The sequence below is a fragment of the Eucyclogobius newberryi genome, unplaced genomic scaffold, assembly GCF_026437365.1.
Source record: "Eucyclogobius newberryi isolate DKJ021-1_F unplaced genomic scaffold, fEucNew1.0.hap1 SCAF_16, whole genome shotgun sequence".
Lineage (NCBI taxonomy): Eukaryota > Metazoa > Chordata > Actinopteri > Gobiiformes > Gobiidae > Eucyclogobius > Eucyclogobius newberryi.
Window position 1 is genome coordinate 8,651,798 of NW_027315790.1, and position 22,351 is coordinate 8,674,148.

Here is a 22,351-nt window from a genome sequence, read left to right on the forward strand (position 1 = left end):
TATTGAAATGTAGAAATCTTTCCGGCAGATTTAGCTTTTTAAAAATAATTTTGCCAAAGTAATGGAAGTCAAAATGACCCCAGCCCGTTAAAGGTGAAATCACTTACAATTTATCGGTCTTTTATTCTTGAATTTCCAAAACACCCTATGAAATAGAACATAGTTTTAAGGAAGGTCATGGTACTGGAAGGGCTTTTTATACTTAATGTGGTCAGTAAGAGATGTCAAAATGACCTCTGCTGTTTGATACAGTCAACAATTTCATCGACAACTTCAGCTTTCTTTGAAACTCTTTCAAACTTAGCTGGTACAGGAAATATACTACTGCTTCAATTAAATTCAATTTATTTCCGTAACGCACAAAATCACAACAGCAGTTGTCTCGGAGGGCGACAGTGAAAAACAGATCAAACAATGTCCATAGGGATGAGGGGCAATGTCCTAGGGTCCCCATGTCCTTAGACCCTCTTTCTTGGCCAGGAAAAACTACAAAAAACCTCCATTCCATCCTGCTTAATAAATCCTGCACAATAAATGTATATAACAATGTAAAGATCCACAGTGTAACTTCTCGGTGGAGTGTCCGCAACCACCATGTACTGTAAATGTTATTGCTTTGCCTGGAATGTTCTTGTACTATGTACTATCTCCGTGGAGACCAGGCTAAGTTAGAGATCGGGTTTAGTCCACTATTGAACCAGTAAACCAGACTAGAGCTGAAAATCTTTACCTAAACGGACAGATTGCAGGGCATTTTTTCTATAAGTTTACATGGGCTTCGGGTCGGGCATCGGACCGGGCATCGGGCTTAAAAAACGGTCCCTCTTGTCTGTTGAAACCTGTCTGGTTTCAGGCGTTTTGAGTGCTCTGTGTGGGTGGACACATTTACTGAACCAGTGCCATGTTTATCCAATCTGTGGATATAGTCTAAGAAAGATTTTATTTTTTTCAAAGGATTTTTTAGTCCATAGGCTTTATTAAAAAGAAGTGAAAATGGGGATGAGACTGGGGAAGAACATTGCAGCAAATTGTTGAGCGCCGGATTTGAACTCACATGAAGCGCAGATGTGCTATCTACAAGGTAAAGCAATTAAAGCACCTATAACTGTGTCCACGCAAGATGTGTACGTAATGTTAATGTCAGACAGTGGAACTCAGACATTTCTTTCTATCTTTATCATAATAAGACAGTCGAGTCACAAACAAAAACATTTCCCATTGCCAAATATTTAATAAAAGAGTCAGGGTTTCTCAGGAGAGTTGTCTTCAGGTTGATGTCGGCAAATATTTCAAGGCTGTTTTTTTGCCCAGAGACAGCAAGGGGAGACAATGGACACTTCAAACGCCCTGGAAATACATATTTAACCATCACAGGGACTAACGAAGACATTTACTTCTTTAGTTTCCAGCACATAGTCTCTGCACATTCCCTTCTGCATAACACACAACATTTTATTCACAACTCCCTCTCCTTGTTTCACACTTATCAGACTTCTGGCCTTGCTGTCAGCGCCGCGGTTACAATGGCAGCGTTTGTTTCTTGCAACGCTTCACTTTCAATATATTCAAATGCCCCAATATGTAACCCTGGATTACTCTATATGAGCCTTCAACTTTTTTTAGATAGGGTAAACTTCCAACGCACTTTGCAAAACCAATTCTTCCTTTCACACCCTTTTCACCATCACTCACGGCATAACCAGCAAAAGCATCATCAAACGGGAAATTGAATAGATAAACAACATTTTTCGCAGCACAAATCAATGTTTATGATGAACCCCGGCTCCCATTAAACAAACAGCATGGGCTGGAATGGTTGTTGACTGCGGGGTCGGCGTGAGGGAGGGCCCCGGCGATATTATCAATGCTTCGGTGTAATGAAATCAATGAAAGTGTCATCTGCTCCACGGGCTGTGATTTGTGACGAGCATCAGGAAGCCCATGGTGTTGCTTGTTTTGCACGCCGGAGCAGGATTTGTGGGTGTATTGAAATGACACCGCCTCCATAGTATTAGGAAAAAACGATGCAGGGCAATAGTTCAGTGATGACACATTGTTACGCCGTTCCTTGGCACGGGTCGCACACTGCTTGTACAACATTAACTCATTTATTTGTATAAAACAGGCTTTTCAGACAGAATCTTTATGTTACTAAATATAGAAACATTATGAATGACAAACTTAAAATCATATGAAATTTGAAGTTTTAACTGCGTTTTATTTGATTAAAAGTAAGAACTTTTAATCAAATAAAACTCAGTTAGCTTGTTCACTATCTAAAGAGTACTACTGTATTTCAAATCTACAGATTCTGAAAGTTTTTTTATTGATTAAATCTGGAATATTGAAATCTGATGTGATGAAAAAGCCCAACATTGATTAATTGACTGATTGATTGATTGATTGATTTATTGATTGATAGATATTGTAAAATATGTTTCTATTTGCTAGCCTAATAGTTTTATCATATGCAGGTAATGCTTAATCATTTAAAATGTATTTTAATAAAGTTATTAGGCCCGAGCGCCACAAGCTGGCGAGAGGCCTATTAATCTCGTAAGGCCGTGCGAAGCACGGCTGCGAAAGTGCGCACGTAGTGCGCACGAAATCGAGCGCGAAGCGCTCGCCCACTTCCAAACACTCACTAACGCACTCCTTCACTCACGCACGCCCCGTGCATACTAATTAGTAGTAGGAAAATTGAACATTACCGTTGTAAACGGGCAAAGCCCGTGCAAAAGTGCGCACTAAACGAGCACTTTACATCGCGGTCATCATCCCCATATAAAGCACTCATTTGCCCTAAATAGCTCACGAATACGTTCCCCATCTCTTGCATGTTCCGTGCATATAAGCATGTAATGCAAAAATTGAACATTATTACTGTATAGAGGGCCAAAAACACAAAGTGGGCGGAGCCCACTCAAAATTAACGAAAGTACCCGTCAGTGACCAGGGACCCACACCATGAGGTAGGAAAGCGCGAGCGCTTTCCGAAAATGTGTAGTTTATGATATTTGAAAAATGGGAAACATTGTTTTCGCATCGGAATATTATTCTTTCTTTCTTCTTCTTTCTTTCTTCTCGGGACCAACCCCCCTATTTTTCACCCAGTGAACATTGACGAAAAGTCACAAAAATTTGCACACCTCTAAAAATCGTGCCTCTCTACATTCTGGCTATTTCCCTTTTCTAAAATAAAAAAAAAATTGGCGCGTCAGCGCCCCCAAATGTACCAAAAATGCATTGAGAGATGGGAAATGACCCAAAAAAATCTGATCGTAGAATCATGAAATTTGGCGCCGAGGTAGATGGTGACAAGAGAAGTAAAAAATATTATTACGGCAACGCCATCCGCCCAACCAAATGTCGGCCATATTGCTTCAAAAATGGCTAAACATGACTTCGGAGTTTTTCCAAACGTCGTACTTTTACGAACTCCTCCCAGGGCGTTGGCCCTAAAAAGCTGAAATTTGGTGAAAATGCTACTGAGGAGTGGGACATCAAAAGTTATCCAAATTACATTGATACCTCTCACGGTCTCTGTGCGGCGAAGCCGCAAACTGTAGCTAGAATTTCAGAAATCTCCCATATTTAAAATTTCTGCCGTTTGCGCAGATAAAGTCCGAATTGCGTCAAATTAGAATCAGTTGTTAAACTCTTTGCCCTAAACCTACTTGAAGTGAAATAAATTCATTTGGCGCCACAGCACCCCCTACAGATTTTATATGGAGGTTAAATGTTTAGTTTTGCGAAATTATATGAAATTTGACACACAACTCAATTTTGGCATCCCCATCAAAAAAGTCAATGAGACCCATGTCATAATTGTTATGGCGTTGCCGTAACGATGACCGAAACCTTTCATGTTATTCCAATGGGGAAATCGCCAGAACATGTTTACACTTTAGACTTTTACAAACTCCTCCCAGGGCGTTAGCCCTATTAACCTGAAATTTGGTGAGACTCATCTTCAGGGGTGATCCGTCAAAAGTTATTCACATTTTTATTCAAAGACTCACGGTGTCTGTGCGGCAAAGCCGCACATTTTGCCAAGAATTCAAAATAAAATAGCTTTTTGATGGTAAAACAAAGGGGAGAAGATGTGACAGCGTCACAGATTCAGCAGTAGGCGTAATAAAAAGAGGACGTGGCGGCGGCGTGGCGAGGGCCGATCATTGCCGCTTGCGGCTATATTTTATTTTTATTTTTTTATTGAATCTAACTTTTAATGTATGGAGTATTCATGCTCAGTATAGTTGTTTATGTTTGAACATTTAAAAGCGCTTGTTTTTGGCATAGATAAAACTTAGCCTTCCAATTTAATATTGCATTTTCAGAATTTTATATATATATATATATATATATATATATATATATATCGATTTGCAAATGATCAAAATTATGAAATAAGAAAATAATAAATAGTACCATAATAAAACCATAATAGTAATTTTCTCAATTTAGATTAGATGCAGTTAGAACCGTGCCCTTCTAATAAGACACTTTGATTGTTATTGCAGCTATTTTCTCTTCTAACGTGTTTCTTTCCCTTTTCTCCCCCGTTTCTCTCTCATCATCATCTGTTTTGGGCACCTTCTTCCATCCCCCTCTGCCGTTTATCTCCACCTCCGCAGGCCCAAAGCAGGACATGATCTATGATTTCTGGAGGATGGTTTGGCAGGAGAACTGCTTCAGTATCGTCATGCTCACCAAACTGGTGGAAGTGGGCCGGGTAGGTGTAGTCCTCGCCGCCGCTCACATCGTAACTCTCTGTCCTGCGACCTATCCTACACCAGCAGAAGCAAGATGGATGGCGTGGGATGTACAGTATTTCTGGACCTCCTTTTATCATGGAAGTTATGTATGAAATGTAGTGGGAGGGAAAACGGCCGACCGCACCGGAGCATGAGCGATCACCTTTGGCGATGCTCCAAGGTCAAGACTTTGAAATATGTGTGGGCAAGCAACATGGCAACCTGGACGCAGCTAACCAGACCTCCAACGGTGACTGTCATGGAAACAAAGCAGAATAGAAAAGCATTATGTGAAGGCAATACGGATGTCAAGATTATTCGGTTAATCGATAATCATGATTATTCAGGTCACAATAAGGACTGAAAAATAATAATTGTGAGAATTGTAGAAAGCAACAGTCAGTAATTTAAGTAAAGCAGTTTCTACTCTCAAAAAGTCAAACTACACGTTAAGTATTTATCAGGCTGTTTTTGATTTTATGATCTTAGTGAGGAATGGTGACCTTGTAAATGAAAGCAATTAAGGATTTAAATGTTGTTTTAACATTAGTGCCAAGTCTAGTGTCAACAATCATGAATAATTGTAAATTTGTGTTAACACAAAATGTGATATTGTGACTTCCTTAATTCCAAGCTTACATGGGTGTTGTTTTCTTTTTAAGAACTACAATGGTTGTGTTATTGTGAAGCTCAAAATCTCCTGAAAACGAACAGATGTACAACAGGGCAAAGCTTGGTTCTCGTAAGACACTGCAAGGAAAATATTTTTTTATTAAGATTTATTTTATGACTAAATAAGATCCCAAATAATCTATCCCTCTCGCTCTTTCTTTTGAGATTGTTATACAAAAAATGCCTCAATTATGTTAGAACAATATTGTGAATTGTACAGACTACAAAACAGAACTTTTAAAAAAAAGTTTCATATTGATATCTATTTAAATAATATTCCTATTCACCTGCAGTGTTTTGCCTTTAATATATATATTTTTAAAAACAACTCCTGACCAAGATGCCATTGATACAGTTGAAGTTTATCAAAAACACACGACCAATTATTATATATGGACAAAATCAACCTTTATCTGGTTGGACTGATATGGTTATTCTCGTCGTTCAATTCCTTTCTAATGCTGTCAAACTGGCTTCAACTTTGGTGGTTCTAGTTTTTGTTTATCATATCTTGGTGTGTGGTTTTATCAAACCGTCACTCACAATGTGTTTTTATATCACAATTCATCCTAAAAGAACCTCAAAGTTACAAAACAATTATGAAGATACAATGGCTTAAAATTGCAATACAATTTCGAATCACAATATGAACAATTAATAGCTCGAATAATTATTTGAATAAACTTAAAAGATTGATTAAGAACGTTTTGTTACAACCGAAAAGAAACATAACTGTGTTTAGCCTGGGTTAAAATTGTACATACAGTATATAACATTCCAACCATATGATGAATAAACGTCAAATCCAAAAGTGAGTATTCGAACTATTTGAAATGTTCTCCGTGCGACGTTGCTCTTCATTTCACAAAAAAGTCTAGTGAGACACAAGGCAAAAGTGAAAAGTTGACATAAGATGGCAAGTCTATAAAACTACTACCTCAACAGAAATATAAAACAGCCATTTTCTAAAACCACAAGTGACAGATATAGGAAGGTGCAAGCTGCCAGAAAACAGCACCAACACCTATCCTGAGTGTGTCGGCCAATAGAAATCAGATCAAAAAATTACTTATCTTCCTCTGTGTCAACACTTTTATGCTCCGTATCTGATGGTGGAGAGGATAGCGGCGTCTGCAGTAAAAGCTCCCAAAAATATTAGCTAAGGTTATAGAAGGAGAACAACATTGCAGTTTTTCTTCAAAGTGACAAAGTTTCTTGTTTATGGCTGAGATGTGCGTCCTTGGAAAACACTCTGAACTCTTGTTTGTCCAGATGAAGTGTTGCAAATACTGGCCAGACGACACTGAAATGTACGGAGACATAAAAATCACCTTATTGAAGACTGAAACGCTGGCGGAGTACACGGTGCGGACGTTTGCCATGGAGAGGGTAAGTGCACGCCGGTTCTTTGCTAATGTGGAACCCTGGTCTTAAATATTAGCATGCTGTTTGTTGACACAGAGAGGTTACCCAGCCAAACACGAGGTGTGCCAGTTCCACTTCACATCGTGGCCAGAGCACGGCGTCCCATTCCACGCTACAGGACTTCTTGCTTTCCTGCGGCGCGTGAAGACTTCTACACCTCCAGACGCAGGGCCGGTGGTGGTCCACTGCTGGTAACTACTGTCATGTTCAGGAAGCTTTTCAGTGACCATCTGTGATTTAAGGAAGGGGACAGAGGTGGGACGGGAGGACTTGGGAGACACATTTTGGAGAGCAGGCAAGAGACAGACGCGTGGACTCGGCCTTCCATGCGAATGGCCAAGTCCACACAAGTTTCTTTCTGATTCAGCCACAAGATTAAACAGTTTACTTTTGAAACGAGACAACTTGCTTCTTTCTGTTATCGAGAGATTCTTGCCATTACAGCATAAACCTCCTTAAGAACACCATCCTCTTCACCAAGCCCTCTTACGAACATTTTTGACATTCACAAAATATTTAAATGTTCTTCTGGAAGAACAAATCTAAAAGCAGTCAGACCGTCAGAAACACTACCCACATAAATTCTGCTCTTTTAGATTATCCTTACACTCATAATGCAACCACTTTGGGCCAGCTGGTCACAGAGACACAGACAAACATTCATTAGGGCTAATTTACAATGAATAATGAAACCACGGTAACACGAGAAGGACAACAATATTATGTTATGCAAAAACATCTACGAGTGGAGTTTTAGGCTCTTTAGTCCTTTACACTGCTCTTCTGCAGAGTGCACTGGTCCTGGACTCAACAGCCCAACATGCACAGAACATTTACAGTATAATCACTACTGAACCTTCAAACGCAATTCTTCCCTCTCACCCTGCCTTTCACCTGTCCTGTCGAGCTTGTATATGGTCGTTTCAAGGACATTTTATTGTAAATGCATATTCTTATCAAGAAGGTTTTTCTGAGCTTTTCTGAGAGCATCATGAATCTGGCACAGAAATCGCTCAGTGTCTTCTTAAAGTGGAAGTTCTGAACATTTTCATGCTTGAAGTCCTTGTCGATCTGAGGGTTACAAGATACAAGTATTTTACTTAAGCATATGTTGCTTGTGCTGATAACTCTAACTCTATAGAATCTATTGTACTGTCAGTGAAGAAAACGCACAAAGTAGATATCGGTGGCATACTATAAAAGTACCAAGAATATGAGTTCACTGTGCTGAGGATTAATTATGGTACAATAAGATGTTGTATCTCACAAATGTTCGATTGTGTTCATTTAAAATTCAGTGTTTCCTGTACAACCCGACACCCACCATGGAGCCTAACACTAAATTTGGAAAATAATGATCAGAGCACATTGGTGTCTTTCTGTGAACATCGTTTTCTGCCAAAAGAAAATGGAGTGTGACACACTCTGGATCAGAACTGTGACTAAACTGGGACTAAACCGAAACTAGACCAAGACTTAACCCTTTGATTCCTGAATTACAACTTATTTTCTTGGTCTAAACTAGGTATAAAACAGGTCCAATCCAGGTCCAAAACAGGTCTAAACTAGGTCCAAAACTGGTCCAAAACAGGTCTAAACTAGGTCCAAAACAGGTCCAAAACAGGTCTAAACTAGGTCCAAAACAGGTCCAAAACAGGTCTAAACCAGGTCCAAATCATTGTAAGCTAAACAAAGGGTTGATAAAAATGACAGGTTTTTATTTTATCATTAAGAACTAAAAGGACCAAAACAATATTACAGTATATTATCTTCACAACAAACACATTAAAGGAAATTGAGCTTGAAAGGAACATTATAAATTCAATTCAAAGAAAGTAATATTTCTTTGAATGTTCTATTTCCAGTTAAGTTAATGTATTATTGTTTTTTATGTGTGTGTTGCATATGCAAATGTAAAGGAAAACTAATACATATTCTGTTGATGTAAGTGCAAATTGTAATTGGGGGGGTCCTTGGTATTTTCAAAATAGAAAAAAAAAGGGGCCGTGATACAGCGAACTTCGGCAATGGCTGTTCTAAGAAACTAAACCTTGAGTATTTGAAGCTCATTGGAATGCATTTTGGCTTGATTTTTAAGTTTGAGTTGAAGTTATAGAGGGGATCTCATGACAATCTGCTGCATATCTTTATTTGAGCTTGACTTGCCTCATGTTTGGTATTTTTACCTGTTGTGTAGGCCACATTTTGCACATTTTAAGTTTAGCTTTTTCCATTGTGCTGCAGCTCAAACCTGCCCCATGGGGAACGCAATGCTATGAAGTGACGCACAGGAACCCAAGTAACAACTTAACCGTATTTGTTGTACTGATGCCTGATTGGGTTTGTCGCTTATAAGAAAGCCTAGGAAACAAAACATATTGAAAGACTTTTTCTTTACATAATATTAAACTGCCTTTAGTGGTGGAAGTATAGTGAGAGTAGCCTGTTCAAATCCCACCCAATTCAAACTTTTATGGGTTTCAGTGAACTTGTCCACCTCTAGTTAATCTTTTATTAGCTACATTCATTTGGTCGAAGTTGACATTGTTTGTGCATTGGACCTGGTGTTTGCTGACTCTCAAATAGTGTCGACCTAAGAACTTTTTACTATTTAATGCCCCCTATTACCAAAATGAGCCACTGAGAATAGCACTGAATAACAAACACATTGTAATACAACCTGGGGGCATGCAGTAATGACACGCTTTGCTGAGATTTATTAATGCAGTTATTTATTTATTTCCATTTGGTAGTGGTTTGTGTCTAAAACATCTCAAAACAGTGTAAGGTTCTATAAAGGATTCAGTGCATTTTGAAAGTCTTGGCAGAACATTTGTAGCACGTCTGTCTGTTGTTGTGAAGTGGACTTGCTTTGGTCTGGTCTACCATTAACGTCAATTTAATCAATTTGGATTTATATTGATTTGGAGAATGGTTTATAAATGTTGCCCTATTTATCCACAAGGCCACATTATTTATGATATTAACCAATTTGTTGCTTGTAATAGAAGATACAACGCAGTGTTTAACTTTTGAGATTGATAATGGAATGTGTATAACTGTTATTGTACATTGTGTGTATCGATGACGCTGAAGCTTTTACCGAAAGAAATCTGCTCTACTGTAAACCAAAAACGACTGTTTTATTCACTTGTGATTACTTTAATCCAACTAGACAAAAGGTAATGTAAAGATAAAAAGTGATGTTGTAATAGTAAGTCCATCTATCTATCAATAACCAAACCAAGCGGAATTACAACATGCAGTACCACAATAATTGACATTTGTACTAATATTATGTGGAATCCAACAACCAGTAGAGTGTTAATATGTGACACCACGTACCTGTCTTCACTCTCTGACTGTGAATTAAAAAGATACTCAAAGAGGACAAGAAGGTGACGTATAAACAAACAAGAACCGAAAATACTATGAAAGCCTTTGAGTCTAATGGGGCAAACGCCCCTTCTTACAAAAGTAACAATAATCACACTTGATTCTAATTTACTGGTAACTCCCATTGGTCTGTTAAACTTCATTATACAGTACAAAATAATGACTGCTATTCCGCTTGTGTACTCTATTGAGCTTCAGTTTACAAGATAAATGACTGCATTTCTTAGTACCACCACAAAGAGAAACAAAAGCTTTTCCTCGTTGTTCGGACTTGGGCCATTTTGAAAAGGTGAAGTCTCCTTAAATTATACATATTTTCCCTTTCAATAAAAGGTTTCTGAATATTTTTGTTTTGTGCGGTCTGGAGGAAAATCATATCATTGAGTGGTAACGTTTGTATGGTCTTGAAAACCAACTTTAAGATTATTTGAATTTCTTTTTTTTGAAGTATGAATTATGGTTCTAGTTTGTTTTACAGTCATTAGCCCAGATCTCTGCACAATATGCTAAATACGGTGAAACCAGTGCAAAGTAAAATGTATGTATTTCAGATTCATTATCATACAAAATAAAAAGTGCTGCTCCCAAAACAGACCCTTGAGGCAGAACACATTCAGTGTTTAACATGACAAGCTATATTAATTTATTTGAACAAACTGTGTCCAGTTAGCTAAGTAACTCTTTAACCAGTCTTGAACCCCTCCCCTTAGGCCAAATGTGCAGTTTGTCTAACAGTTGGTTGTGGTTTATTGTGTCAAATGCTTTCTTCAGATCTATGAACAGTCCAACGGTATTTTTCAGTGATTATTCTTTCCTTCGATTGAGTCCAGTAACACAAGAGCAGTAGATTGTTTGCTTCTGACAATCAATGCGGGTCATTGATTGTCACGAAGCAAATTGTGTCTATCAATAAAGTTGTCCAGCCTTTTATTGTTACATTTCTCCGAGATTTGATTGAGAATTGTGGTAGTAGCGTGAAGCGATGCTTATTTCCAGTTTTGAATATTGGTATTACCTTTGCTCTTATCATGTTTTTGAGCACAGTGCCTGTCTGAAATGAAAGATTTAGAATCTCGTTAATTGTTTGTTTGACCAAAGTCACATCTAGATTGGTTATCCATGGCTGTTCTTTGTAATGATCGTTTTTGTGGAGCATCATTGGACAGTTTTTGTTGTACAGAGTAATAGAAATGTTTGAGAATGTGCCATATGCCATATCAATATCATGGATTTGTACTTTTTGAAGGTAGCAATGGCTCTTTCTGATTTCAATCACTCATATATAATGTTTTTTTTTTTTTCTTGGGTGCACGGTGGTAGAGCGGATAGCGCTCTTGCCTCCCAAGAAGGAGATCATGGGTTTGATTCCCGAGCCAGAATCACATGATCTCTCTGGGTGGAGTCTGCATGTCCTCCCCGCGTTATCGTGGATTCTCCAGCTTCCTCCTACCGTCCAAAGACATGCATGTGTTAGGCAAAATTCACGACTCTAAAGTGAATGAATGTAAGAGTGAAGTGAGAATGAATGGTTATCTGTGTGTCTGTTGGCCCTGCGACGAGTTGGCCACTGTCCAGGGTGTACCCCGCCTAAGGCCCAAAGTCACTGGGAAAGGCACCAGTTAGGGGTCCAGTCACCCCTATTGGGAATAAGCAGTAGAAAATGAATGAATATATAATGTTTTTGTTTTGTCTCTTTTTCAGTACATGTTAATAAGGCTACCCTAAATAAATTGTCTGTTTGCTGTAACCCGAGTCAACATTTTTCAAGTGGCTCGGTCGGTAGGCAAATTCTTATTTTTTTTACTTTGAAGGCAAAAAAAAGATCCAAATTTTGCCATTTTTTGACTCGGAGTGACCACCAGGGGTCAGGCTTCAACAGTCAATGACGGAAAACGTCTCTATCAACCCGATCCGGAGACTAAATCTCACGATTTTAAGACATTTCAATCGACCTTTTGTACGCCGCTATCCTTTATTTTGGTAGCGAAGGCGAGCGGGGGGAACATGCGGGGGACACGGGCGCCGCCATGTTTGTTGTTTTGACGCTACTGGGCATGTGTCAATCCCAGAATGCATTGCGTAAAACACCCTGACAGAGCCTGGCATGTCCTATGGACACTATAGTGGCGCTGACCAAAGCAAATCAACTTGTTTAAGGCAATTTATCGTCATTAACTCGCAGTTTGTTTCAATACAGACGCATGTGGGGGACTGACTATGTAGACGCACATGCATTGCGCCGTGCGTTATCTTCGCAATAAGAATGACAAGCGTGATAAAAATATTTGACACGGTAGTTTAGGGAAGTCCGGTCGGTGAGTCGGCGAAATAATTGAAAAATAAAAGAATTCAATGTTTTTTCAACAAAATGCTGATAAAACATTTTCAGTCGGCTAGTTTCACACTGGGTCGGTCAGGTTACGGCAAACAGACATTATTTTGCTCAGCCTACTGATAACAATTGGTAAGGGACCATTGAATTTATAAAAAGGCCGCTTAGTCAATATATTGTCAGTGAGTTTAGCACAATGACTCGTGATCCTAGAAGTTCTGGTTATTTTGGGAATAAATTTAGACTAAACATAGTATTTGCTGAATTCCTCAGATATGTTTTGTGTAGATTTAACAGATCTATATTACTATCTCCACAAATTATGAACTTTATGTGTGTGTTTTGTTTTAGTTTTGTTTTATTTATTTTTTTATTCGATGTTGGAATCAGGTGCTCTGTATATGAAGCAAATAATAATATTGTTACTTTTATCAAGACATGATTCCATTGTGATGCATTCCAGTAGATGTGTAGTTTCTTGTTGGGAAATTGATGATGAATACATTTTATAAGATGTTTTATTCATGATACGATTCATGATCGAGAATACTACTAAAACATCATGTACACAGTTTAGCACCCACCCAAACATCGCATTTACCGAACGCACGCTGATATCAGAGAATAACAAACACATACACGCCACATGACATCCGCGCTCGCCTGGCTCGCGTCTTTTATCGATCTGTAAACTCCAAACGCACGTGGGACTGCCACTGGACTCCTCCGTTTTTACTTTCATCACAAAGAGCCACCAAATAACGATGAATAATCCATAAAATCCACACTGCTGCATCATTTCTTGTTTCTCTGTTTGTGTTATTCACCGCGCTGCTCTTATGTATAAACAGCAGTAACACTGGTGCTCGTGTCTCACCCTGCTCTTCTCTTCCAGCATGGGTGCAGGCCGGACCGGGTGCTACATCGTGCTGGACGTCATGCTGGATATGGCTGAGTGTGAGGGAGTGGTGGACATATACAACTGTGTGAAGACGCTCTGCTCCCGACGCATCAACATGATCCAGACGGAAGTGAGTGTCATTTATGTTGGTAATACATGAAACTACTTTGTAAAGAACGCGTAAAAGTTAAGAACTGAACTCTCATTACAAAAACAGAGCCATTTAAAAAGATAATCCGTCTGGATCAAAAGCCGAATGTATTTTGCGACAACAACAGATGTGCAGAAATCCATTTAAGTGTGGTTTGAATGATTAGAGCCCATAAAACTGTTCAATGTCTGGTTGGTTTGTAACATTACTCTTTCAAAGTTGTTTGAATAAAAATGTGGCTTTGTTCAGTTCTATTGGGTTGATAGTCATAAGAGATCTTTAGCCACAGGGTAGTTGAAGCCGTAGATCATGTTGTCCTGGTAAGAATGAGATTGCAGTCAATAAAATACATTTGTTAATATTACAGGAATTTCCACAGATCAAGCAGATGCCATATACAATGTGAATGACATCCAACATGCAAAAAATAATAACAATGTCATTCTCTATAAAGTGTAGATATATTTTATTTGCATTTGTAACAGTCTGGAAAAACAATGCAAAAATGTGGGTTTAAAACAACTACAGAGATGTCAATTATTTCACCATATAGGACTAAATAAATCACTCCAGCCACTTTGATTCAGGAATGGACAAAACACTTATATACGTATATCAATTTGTACATTTTCTTATCCGTAACAAAAATGTTGCTATTTTTTTGCCAAAGAATTGTTGCTTAATAATTCACAGTTAATTGCAGCAGCACAAGGAAACCCAAAGCCTGTAATTGCCTGAACAGATAAGGCTGCAGAAATATTTAAATAACCTTTCATATTAACTGCAGTCGGAATGTACCGTTGTGTTCACCTTTTAACTCCTGTTTTGTATGTGAAATAAATGCCCGCAATTAGTTACTACATATAAACAGGCTAAATCAGTTGCAAATAGGCCAGTGCAATGCCCGTGTTTTTGATCTTTTTTTGACTTGAATGTCAAAATAAAGCATCTGAGTTTAGCCGATAATTGCTCCGCTCATTATGTTTTTAATGCAGTGAGTGGGCAGCATTTAGGTCCTCTTCTCTCCCCATTTACAGAGCATTTCACGGCTGGACACAATGCATAAGAGTCGCTGCAAGGAGAACGCTCTGGCAGTTGTGAATATTAGGCAAATTCAGTAATTAAATGGAAAAAATGTGGTTCACGAGTGGTTAATTAAAACTCAACAGCGAGTGGATGCAGTAAACATGTACTCTGTTGGTACTTGTAAGAAAATAATTTTAATTTTACGACTGTTATTTTTCCAAAACAATGTTGTGTTGTTATATTAGTAACAGTAACAAACTGCTAGAGATGTGGAATAGATGTGGCTGCCTTTCTGTTGCCTTGGCCTGTCCGACACATGCAGACTTAATGACATTTCCTACATATAAACAAGATGTTTGGACACAACCTCATGGTTTGAGTTCAGAGAGACTGCTCTCACTTTCTACCCATTTCTATTGCAGTTCACACAGGCTGAAGTACACAACTCCAAGCAAATATCACTCTTGTACCGTGTGTTTTACATTTGTATGTTAGTTAATCAGATAAGATAAGATAAGATAATCCTTTATTGTCCCACATGGGGAAATAGATGGTCACATGTTTGTGTTTTCATGGTCACATGTTTGTGTTTATTGTTGGCCACATGTTTGTGTTTACTGTTGGTCATTTTTTGTGTTGTTTGTGTTTACTCTTGGTCACATGTTTGTATTTACTGTTGGCACATGTTTGAGTTTACCCATGGTCACATGTTTGTATTTACTGTTGGTCACATGTTTGTGTTTCTGTGGTCACATGTTTGTGTTTCTGTGGGCACATGTTTGTGTTTACTGTTGGTCACATGTTTGTGTTTACTGTTGTCAAATGTTTGTTTCGGTGGTCACATGTTTGTGTTTACTGTTGGTCACATGTTTGTGTTTACTGTTGTGAAATGTTTCTGTGGTCACATGTTTGTGTTTACTGTTGTCACATGTTTTTGTTTACTGTTGTCAAATGTTTACTGTTGGTCACATGTTTGTTTTTACTGTTGTCAAATGTTTGTGTTTAAAGTTGTCAAATATTTGTGTTTCTGTGGTCACATGTTTGTGTTTACATGTTTCTGTTGGTCACATGTTTGTGTTTACTGTTGGTCACATGTTTGTGTTTACTGTTTGTGTTTACTGTTGGTCACTTGTTGTGTTTACTGTTGGTCACATGTTTGTGTTTACTCTTGGTCACTTGTTTGTGTTTACTGTTGTCACATGTTTGTGTTTACTGTTGTCAAATGTTTATGTTTTGGTGGTCACATGGTTGTGTTTACTGTTGTCAAATGTTTCTGTGGTCACATGTTTGTGTTTACTGTTGGTCACATGTTTGTGTTTACTGTTGTCAAATATTTGTGTTTCTGTGGTCACATGTTTGTGTTTACTGTTGTCACATGTTTGTGTTTACTCTTGGTCACATGTAACACAAATAAACTGTTGGTCACATGTTTGTGTTTACTGTTGTCAAATATTTGTGTTTCTGTGGTCACATGTTTGTGTTTACTGTTGTCACATGTTTGTGTTTACTCTTGGTCACATGTTTGTGTTTATTGTTGGTCACATGTTTGTGTTTACTGTTGGTCACATGTTTGTTTTTACAAATATTGTTTATGATTAAGGGAGATTTCTTAGCAGAAACGAGACAAGACGGGGCACCAGGGTAAAACCCAAAGAGCTAAGATACGGTCCTTAATCGCGCTCGTTAAAAAGGTCTGAAGGGTGTTTCACGACTCAGGGACTTACACATAGTCTATTCAAACAAACAATAGTCAATAACTCTTTCGTGTAGTTTATTTATCAAAAGGGTAATCAAAAACACCGGAGCAGAAATGCGCACAGGTAAATCACAGGTGATGTTATATCAGATTTAACAGCAGATTTCATGCAGATAATGTTAAACCAGGGTTTTGCCTTTCATAATCAAACATGTCTATGCTAATCTATATCAAAAAGAGGGAAAGTGATCACGCCACAAAAGGGACCGCACACTGAACTCGGCTTACGGTTCTGTAGAGATTCGGTCCGGCTGGTCCTTGTCCGCGGACGAGGTCCGTAGCGAGGCGTCGCGTGGAGCGGTGTGGCGGCGAAGATTCGTGAAGCGGGCGGCGAAGGTTCGTGAAGCGGGCGGCGAAGGTTCGTGAAGCGGGCGGCGAAGGTTCGTGAAGCGGGCGGCGGTCGTGGAGCGAGGGGTCGCGTGGAGCGGTGTGCTGCGACGTCCTTGAAGCGGCGGCGGCAACGGAGGCGATGTCCGGTTGTTCCTTAGCGGTAGAACGCTTTAGCGGCGTGTTAGCTCCTCACGCGGCCTTTACTCAGATGAGGACGTAGCGCTGATCCACGTAAACGGCGTAGATTACTTCAAAAAGAAAAGAAACGAAGTAGCAAAGAAAGTCTCTGTCCGGTTTAGCGCTTAAGCTTAGTTCCAGGTAGTTCCAGGTAGTTCCAGGTAGTTCCAGGTGGTTTCAGGTGGTTTCAGAGTCCAGGGCTGGCATGGCCTTGTCGACCATGTGACGGACGGATTTTGTTGAGACAAAGGAAAAGTGAAAGGCTCGTCCGTGGAGACGGCTTCCAAGAGAAAAAGACAAAAGGGATGAGAAGAGAAGAAGAGAAAGAAGAAGCGTTTCTAGCTTGGAGCGTCCTTTTGATACCTGGCCCGCAGGGCATGCTGGGAGCGAAAGGGGCGGGCGCTACAGCGAAAACTTCCTGGCTGAGAAAATAAAACTGGAGTAACGTAAATAATAATGGCAAAAACATTGAACCCTGTTTTAACATTTACACGTTAAACACTTTTGGCAGTTTGTGCACATTATTTCTTAAGGTAGACACATTTACATCTTCTTTCACCTGTGATGGGCACTAGAGTTAAAGCATTGGGAATATAAAACCTTAAACAGTGGAAAAATACGTAACACAAGGTGAAACATGCGGTGTAGGGAGTTGATTCGGACAAACATTCATGGCATAATCACATAAAACATAGTTTTCATCGGGGCGTCCTCCTGTAAGACTGTGGGGAGAAGATCTGTTATCAGAAAAAAGTCACAGCGGCTCCCTGCGGTGAGGGAGAGAGGGAGAACGAAAAACCCCCAATGTTCAAAGAGAGATTTTCTGTTATCTGGCCGTGGAATGTCCATCTCCATTCCCCTACAATATCGTAGCTCACTCTATGTGGGTCTATATCAGAAATGCTTGCCAGAAATCGCAGCTGGTGTTTGGTCGGACTACAGTTCTAAGTTTGATCTTTGTCCCTGTCTGACTGTGAGACCAACCACTTTTGGAGCCATGACTCATTAACTTTTCCCACAATCACTTCTCTTTCATCGCAGATGGACACCAAGCTTTACACAGTAATACATTTTTGTGTAGAAATTGCTCATTTTATAGTGTTTGTATTTAGTGTTATGTATTTTGTATTTATTAAGTGAATTCACTTTCACTTTTGTATGCACTTAAAATATATAAAAATATATATTTAATGCAATGATTAGAAATCCAACTTCATTTGTACAGCACAGCAAGGAAGTGATCAAAGTGCTGAACATAATGGCACTCTATTTCAAATATGAAATCTTGTTTGTACAATAATGGTGTAATGTCACTATCACTAAAACTGCTTGAGCTTCTATGTGTTGTTCACTGTGTCGTGTGTTGCAGGAGCAGTATGTTTTCATCCACGACGCCATCTTGGAGGCGTGTCTGTGTGGAGAGACGGCCATCCCAGTGAGCGAGTTCAGCCTCACCTACAAAGAGCTGCTCAAGGTGGACTCGCAGTCCAACACCTCGCAGCTCAGGGAGGAGTTCCAGGTGAGACACACTCATCCAAACACTTAAAGATGAGGCTTATATTATTATACGTATTGTTGCCGTGTGAGCCTACAATTGTTTTGTGAGTTTGGTGTGGCCTTGGGGCGTCCTGCGAGCCTGTGCTCTCACATTCTGTGTCCAGTCAGTTACTTGTGCGCACCCCTCACTCCCTTTTTCCACTTTCCCTTTTTCCTTTATTCTGCAACAGGTCAGTGCATATCCTGACCACACGTACACTCGACATACACCGGTCGACACATTTATTATTTAAGGCAAGACACTGCAAGTGAAGAGGATAAAACCTAAAATATAGAGTTGTCCATTTGAAACCCCCTCTATAGTTAAGAACTGAACTGAGGACCTTTAGAACACATATATTATAAGTTTTTCACCCTGTAATGCTTTTTTATTTATTTATTGTTTGGGACATGTAAATCTGAAAAATTACTTCAGTTTGTTGACATATTCCATGCACAAACATGTACAGAGCATATCTTGTATATCTTATTTAGTATTTGAATGAACTCGAACTAAAATGTTTTGTAAGGATTCTAATTTTACCAAATTTCTATGAACAAATCCATGTGTACAATCCACCAAAATTTAAAAAGGCCAAGAGAGTAAAGGTTTGTGTATAGGAGCTACTTTAAGGGCTGGTCTTTGTGCCTCTGTGGAAAATGCATTTAGAGAAAAACGATCTTTAAAGTTGCAATGTCCCAGAGAAATCTATGGATGCAAATTAAACAAGATTTTGCTGTTTCTCCCCACAAATGTTTATTTATAGATTTTTTAAAAACTACTTTAATTTATTTACTTTAATTTGGTGTATTGAATATCGTTTTCTCCTTTTTATAGTGATTTAGGGGGTGTTATAATTCTAATCATATTTTTGTACCATAGTTCACAATACCAATGCTGCACTACCTTTGTCCTTTAGAAAAAGCTGAAAAAGGGAAATAATTCTGTCAGAAAATATGGTCATAGAAACAAGTGGTCTTACACAGTATATTATAATTTACACCAGCTGCTTTTTATACCTGAATGCGGAATACAAGACACTTTTTAAAACTGTATTTCAAGCGTGCCATAAACCGTAACAATCTCTCTAATGCATCATTAAAATTCCTGTAAATGGGTGTGTCCATCCACAGTATATGACATCACAACCTTCTAAAACACATAGTGTTTCTTTTGCCATCAAAATATTTACAAGGTAAATTCAGACATCTTTAAATTATTTCTATTACTGTAGAGACTAGACACATTCACTTCATGTGTTACAGCAAAAATATGTTTTAAAAATATTCATTTTAGCTGGCCCATCTGTATTAGATATTATTGGCCAATAGAATGTTGTGATGTCATCTGAAACCCGACACTGAGCTGAGACGGGTCAGAATGCTCAGGTTTCCATATAAAGTGCATGTAACAGGTTTTGGACTCTTTGATGAGATGTAGTTTGTAATTATAAATTATAGTTTACATCAATCAAGCAGCAGTTGGTGAATAACATTTGCAAATGTGTTCTGATCCTTTTAACATATATTGAATTTATTTTGGCCCACTGTAAAAGATGGTTGTACTCTGAGTTAAATAACTCTTTCATTAGACAAGCAGGTGATGGACCATCCAGCAGAAAACATACACTTTGCCTCTTGTCCTATTTATTTTAACAATACATGTTCAGAGATCATCCATTTTCCAACTTCATCCAAACTATATTTTGCAATGTGTGAATCAAGCATACATTTTGAAACTGTCCTAAACTGGCCCCAGACACTGAAACATTATTTAAGCCATCATTAAAACCATCCATGCAGTGGCTATGCTCAGTACAGAACATAAGCCTATTTCTTTGACTGTCTGCACTTTCCTGAACAGTAACAGCAGCTGTTGCCTGCTCTGTTTTGCTAATTGTCTCTCTATCGCTTGGATGCATTTAATTTATTGTCAGCAATTACCCGCAGACCGGCAGATTATTGGAATTAACAGATGGTGGACCAAAGGTACGAACGTGGCAGTAAATGTAAATAATGTAGTGTAACAACAAAGCAAAATGCATCTTTTACTACAATAGCCATAATAACAATAATCTATGCCTGTTCATAGTAGCACTCACTTCTAAATGCCAATGACAACAATTGTGTTTCTTTGTAATTGCATTAAGCCCACTATTTGACTTCATCTATTCAAGGAAATGTCAATTGCAGCTATAACTAGTGATTGGTGTACAGTGCGGTGTACATTTTCCAATTATGATATGCTTGCAAGCCAAATAAAAAAAAAGCTTCAGCTTGAGTTGTTTAAACGAGACAACTTTTGTTGTAAAATTAATGAAGTAGACCAAGAGTGTAAAGAGGTGCAGGACACTGGACGTCTAACTAAGGAGCTTCTAGTGATAAACCGCTGTATTTACAGTGATGGTAACTGAGTCGACATAAGTAACGAAACTAGCAAAGCACAAGCTATAGTTAGAGCTAGAAACAGCTGCTTCCTGTTTATTGAGACTGGACACTTCAGAAAGTTAAACCAGAGGTAGTTTCTGCTAGATTTAGCCATGTCTCACAGACACACAATCTTGGAATTCCTTATTAATTAATTCCTTATTAATTCATCTTGTTGTGAATTGCTGAGCTCAATATCCTGATCAAAAAGTACAAGTCAGGTAACATTTTGACTGTATTTATCAAGAAAACATTAGATACATTTGGGTGACTTCAGTTGCTCATGTAGCAGAGCTCTGCCTCTGGACCCAAAGGACCTGAACATGGCAACACAGGCCGACATTAGAAGAGCCTTTCCAAATCTGTGGATCTAGTCTGAGAACCACTGAGCGGAAGAGCCTGTTCCGTTTCCCCTGATACTAATCTTCTTTGTTATCCCAAAAGCTTTTAATGAACCATAGTAATCCTATTGTTAGCTGGTTGCAACTCCCTCATCAATGATGAGCATCTGAATGAGCAGGGGAGATGCCGCCCCATGGCTTCAAAATGCTGCTGTATATAACGGGTGCCTTAACTCTTAACTGCTGTAAACCTGAATTTGCCTTCTGAGTTTTAATACATTTTAAGTTGATTTGAGATCGCTCCTCCATGTCTCTCCCTCTCTCTCTCTTTATCAATGTTGTGCTAATAATGTTGCTCCTCCCAATATAAAACATACTTTATTATCAATTAAATCAGGTTTTGGCCCCAAAGTGTGATCGCTGACTCACTACAGTCACACTAAACCAAGGACCAGATCATCAGGCAAAATGTGTAAGTCACTTTACTAAAATTGTGGGAAACAATTAAATGATGAGTTTAAATGATCCACCATTGACAATTCTCTACGGGTTTCAGAATTATGTTGCCATAATTAAAGCTGCCATAGCAATTAACAAGCTAAAACCAAATATTATATTTTTTAATGGTGAAACGTCCTCAAAATGTCACATAAATCAGCATGAAGCTGAAACCCATACATTTCACTATTATTTGTTTATGCCTGTCCCAGAAATATAGGCTACAATTAATAATCAAAAATGTCTTGTTGTATGGTGTAAACCAGGGCACAAGTGGTACGATGGGCACGCAGAGTAATCATTTAAAAATAAGCATTTAAAAAATATATATCATGTCCAACTGCGCTCATTGATCATGACTGCTGCGCTCTTGCTCCCGCACCAGACAGAATGGTATAATTTAGAGTGACAATATAAAATATCGCAATAAAATGTGGAAGAAACGTGTATGCACAGTGCTGTTGTTTTCCAGGAGAGTAGACGGAGCGAGAGAAAGAATTTGCTTCTTTTACACTTTGGAGGAAAATGATTTGTACCATACCCACGACACAGATTACATTCTTCTCACATTCAATCTAACAAGTCATCTAAAAGTTTAAATTCGACGCTGAGAGAAAACTGCCCGC

At 38.7% G+C, this 22,351-nt stretch overlaps 1 protein-coding gene across 5 annotated transcripts in view; it reads left to right on the plus strand.

Annotated features, from left to right (window-relative positions):
* The window catches only part of LOC140361637 (receptor-type tyrosine-protein phosphatase U-like), a 422,151-nt gene that overhangs the window by 373,781 nt on the left and 26,019 nt on the right, over positions 1–22,351 (plus strand). For all 5 annotated transcript variants that reach the window (XM_072447383.1, XM_072447385.1, XM_072447384.1 and 2 more), the window contains 5 exons: positions 4,638–4,735; positions 6,702–6,818; positions 6,891–7,045; positions 13,478–13,613; positions 18,293–18,442. In XM_072447383.1, the coding sequence (XP_072303484.1) occupies positions 4,638–4,735; positions 6,702–6,818; positions 6,891–7,045; positions 13,478–13,613; positions 18,293–18,442 (656 nt within the window). The remainder of the gene's footprint in view (positions 1–4,637; positions 4,736–6,701; positions 6,819–6,890; positions 7,046–13,477; positions 13,614–18,292; positions 18,443–22,351) is intronic.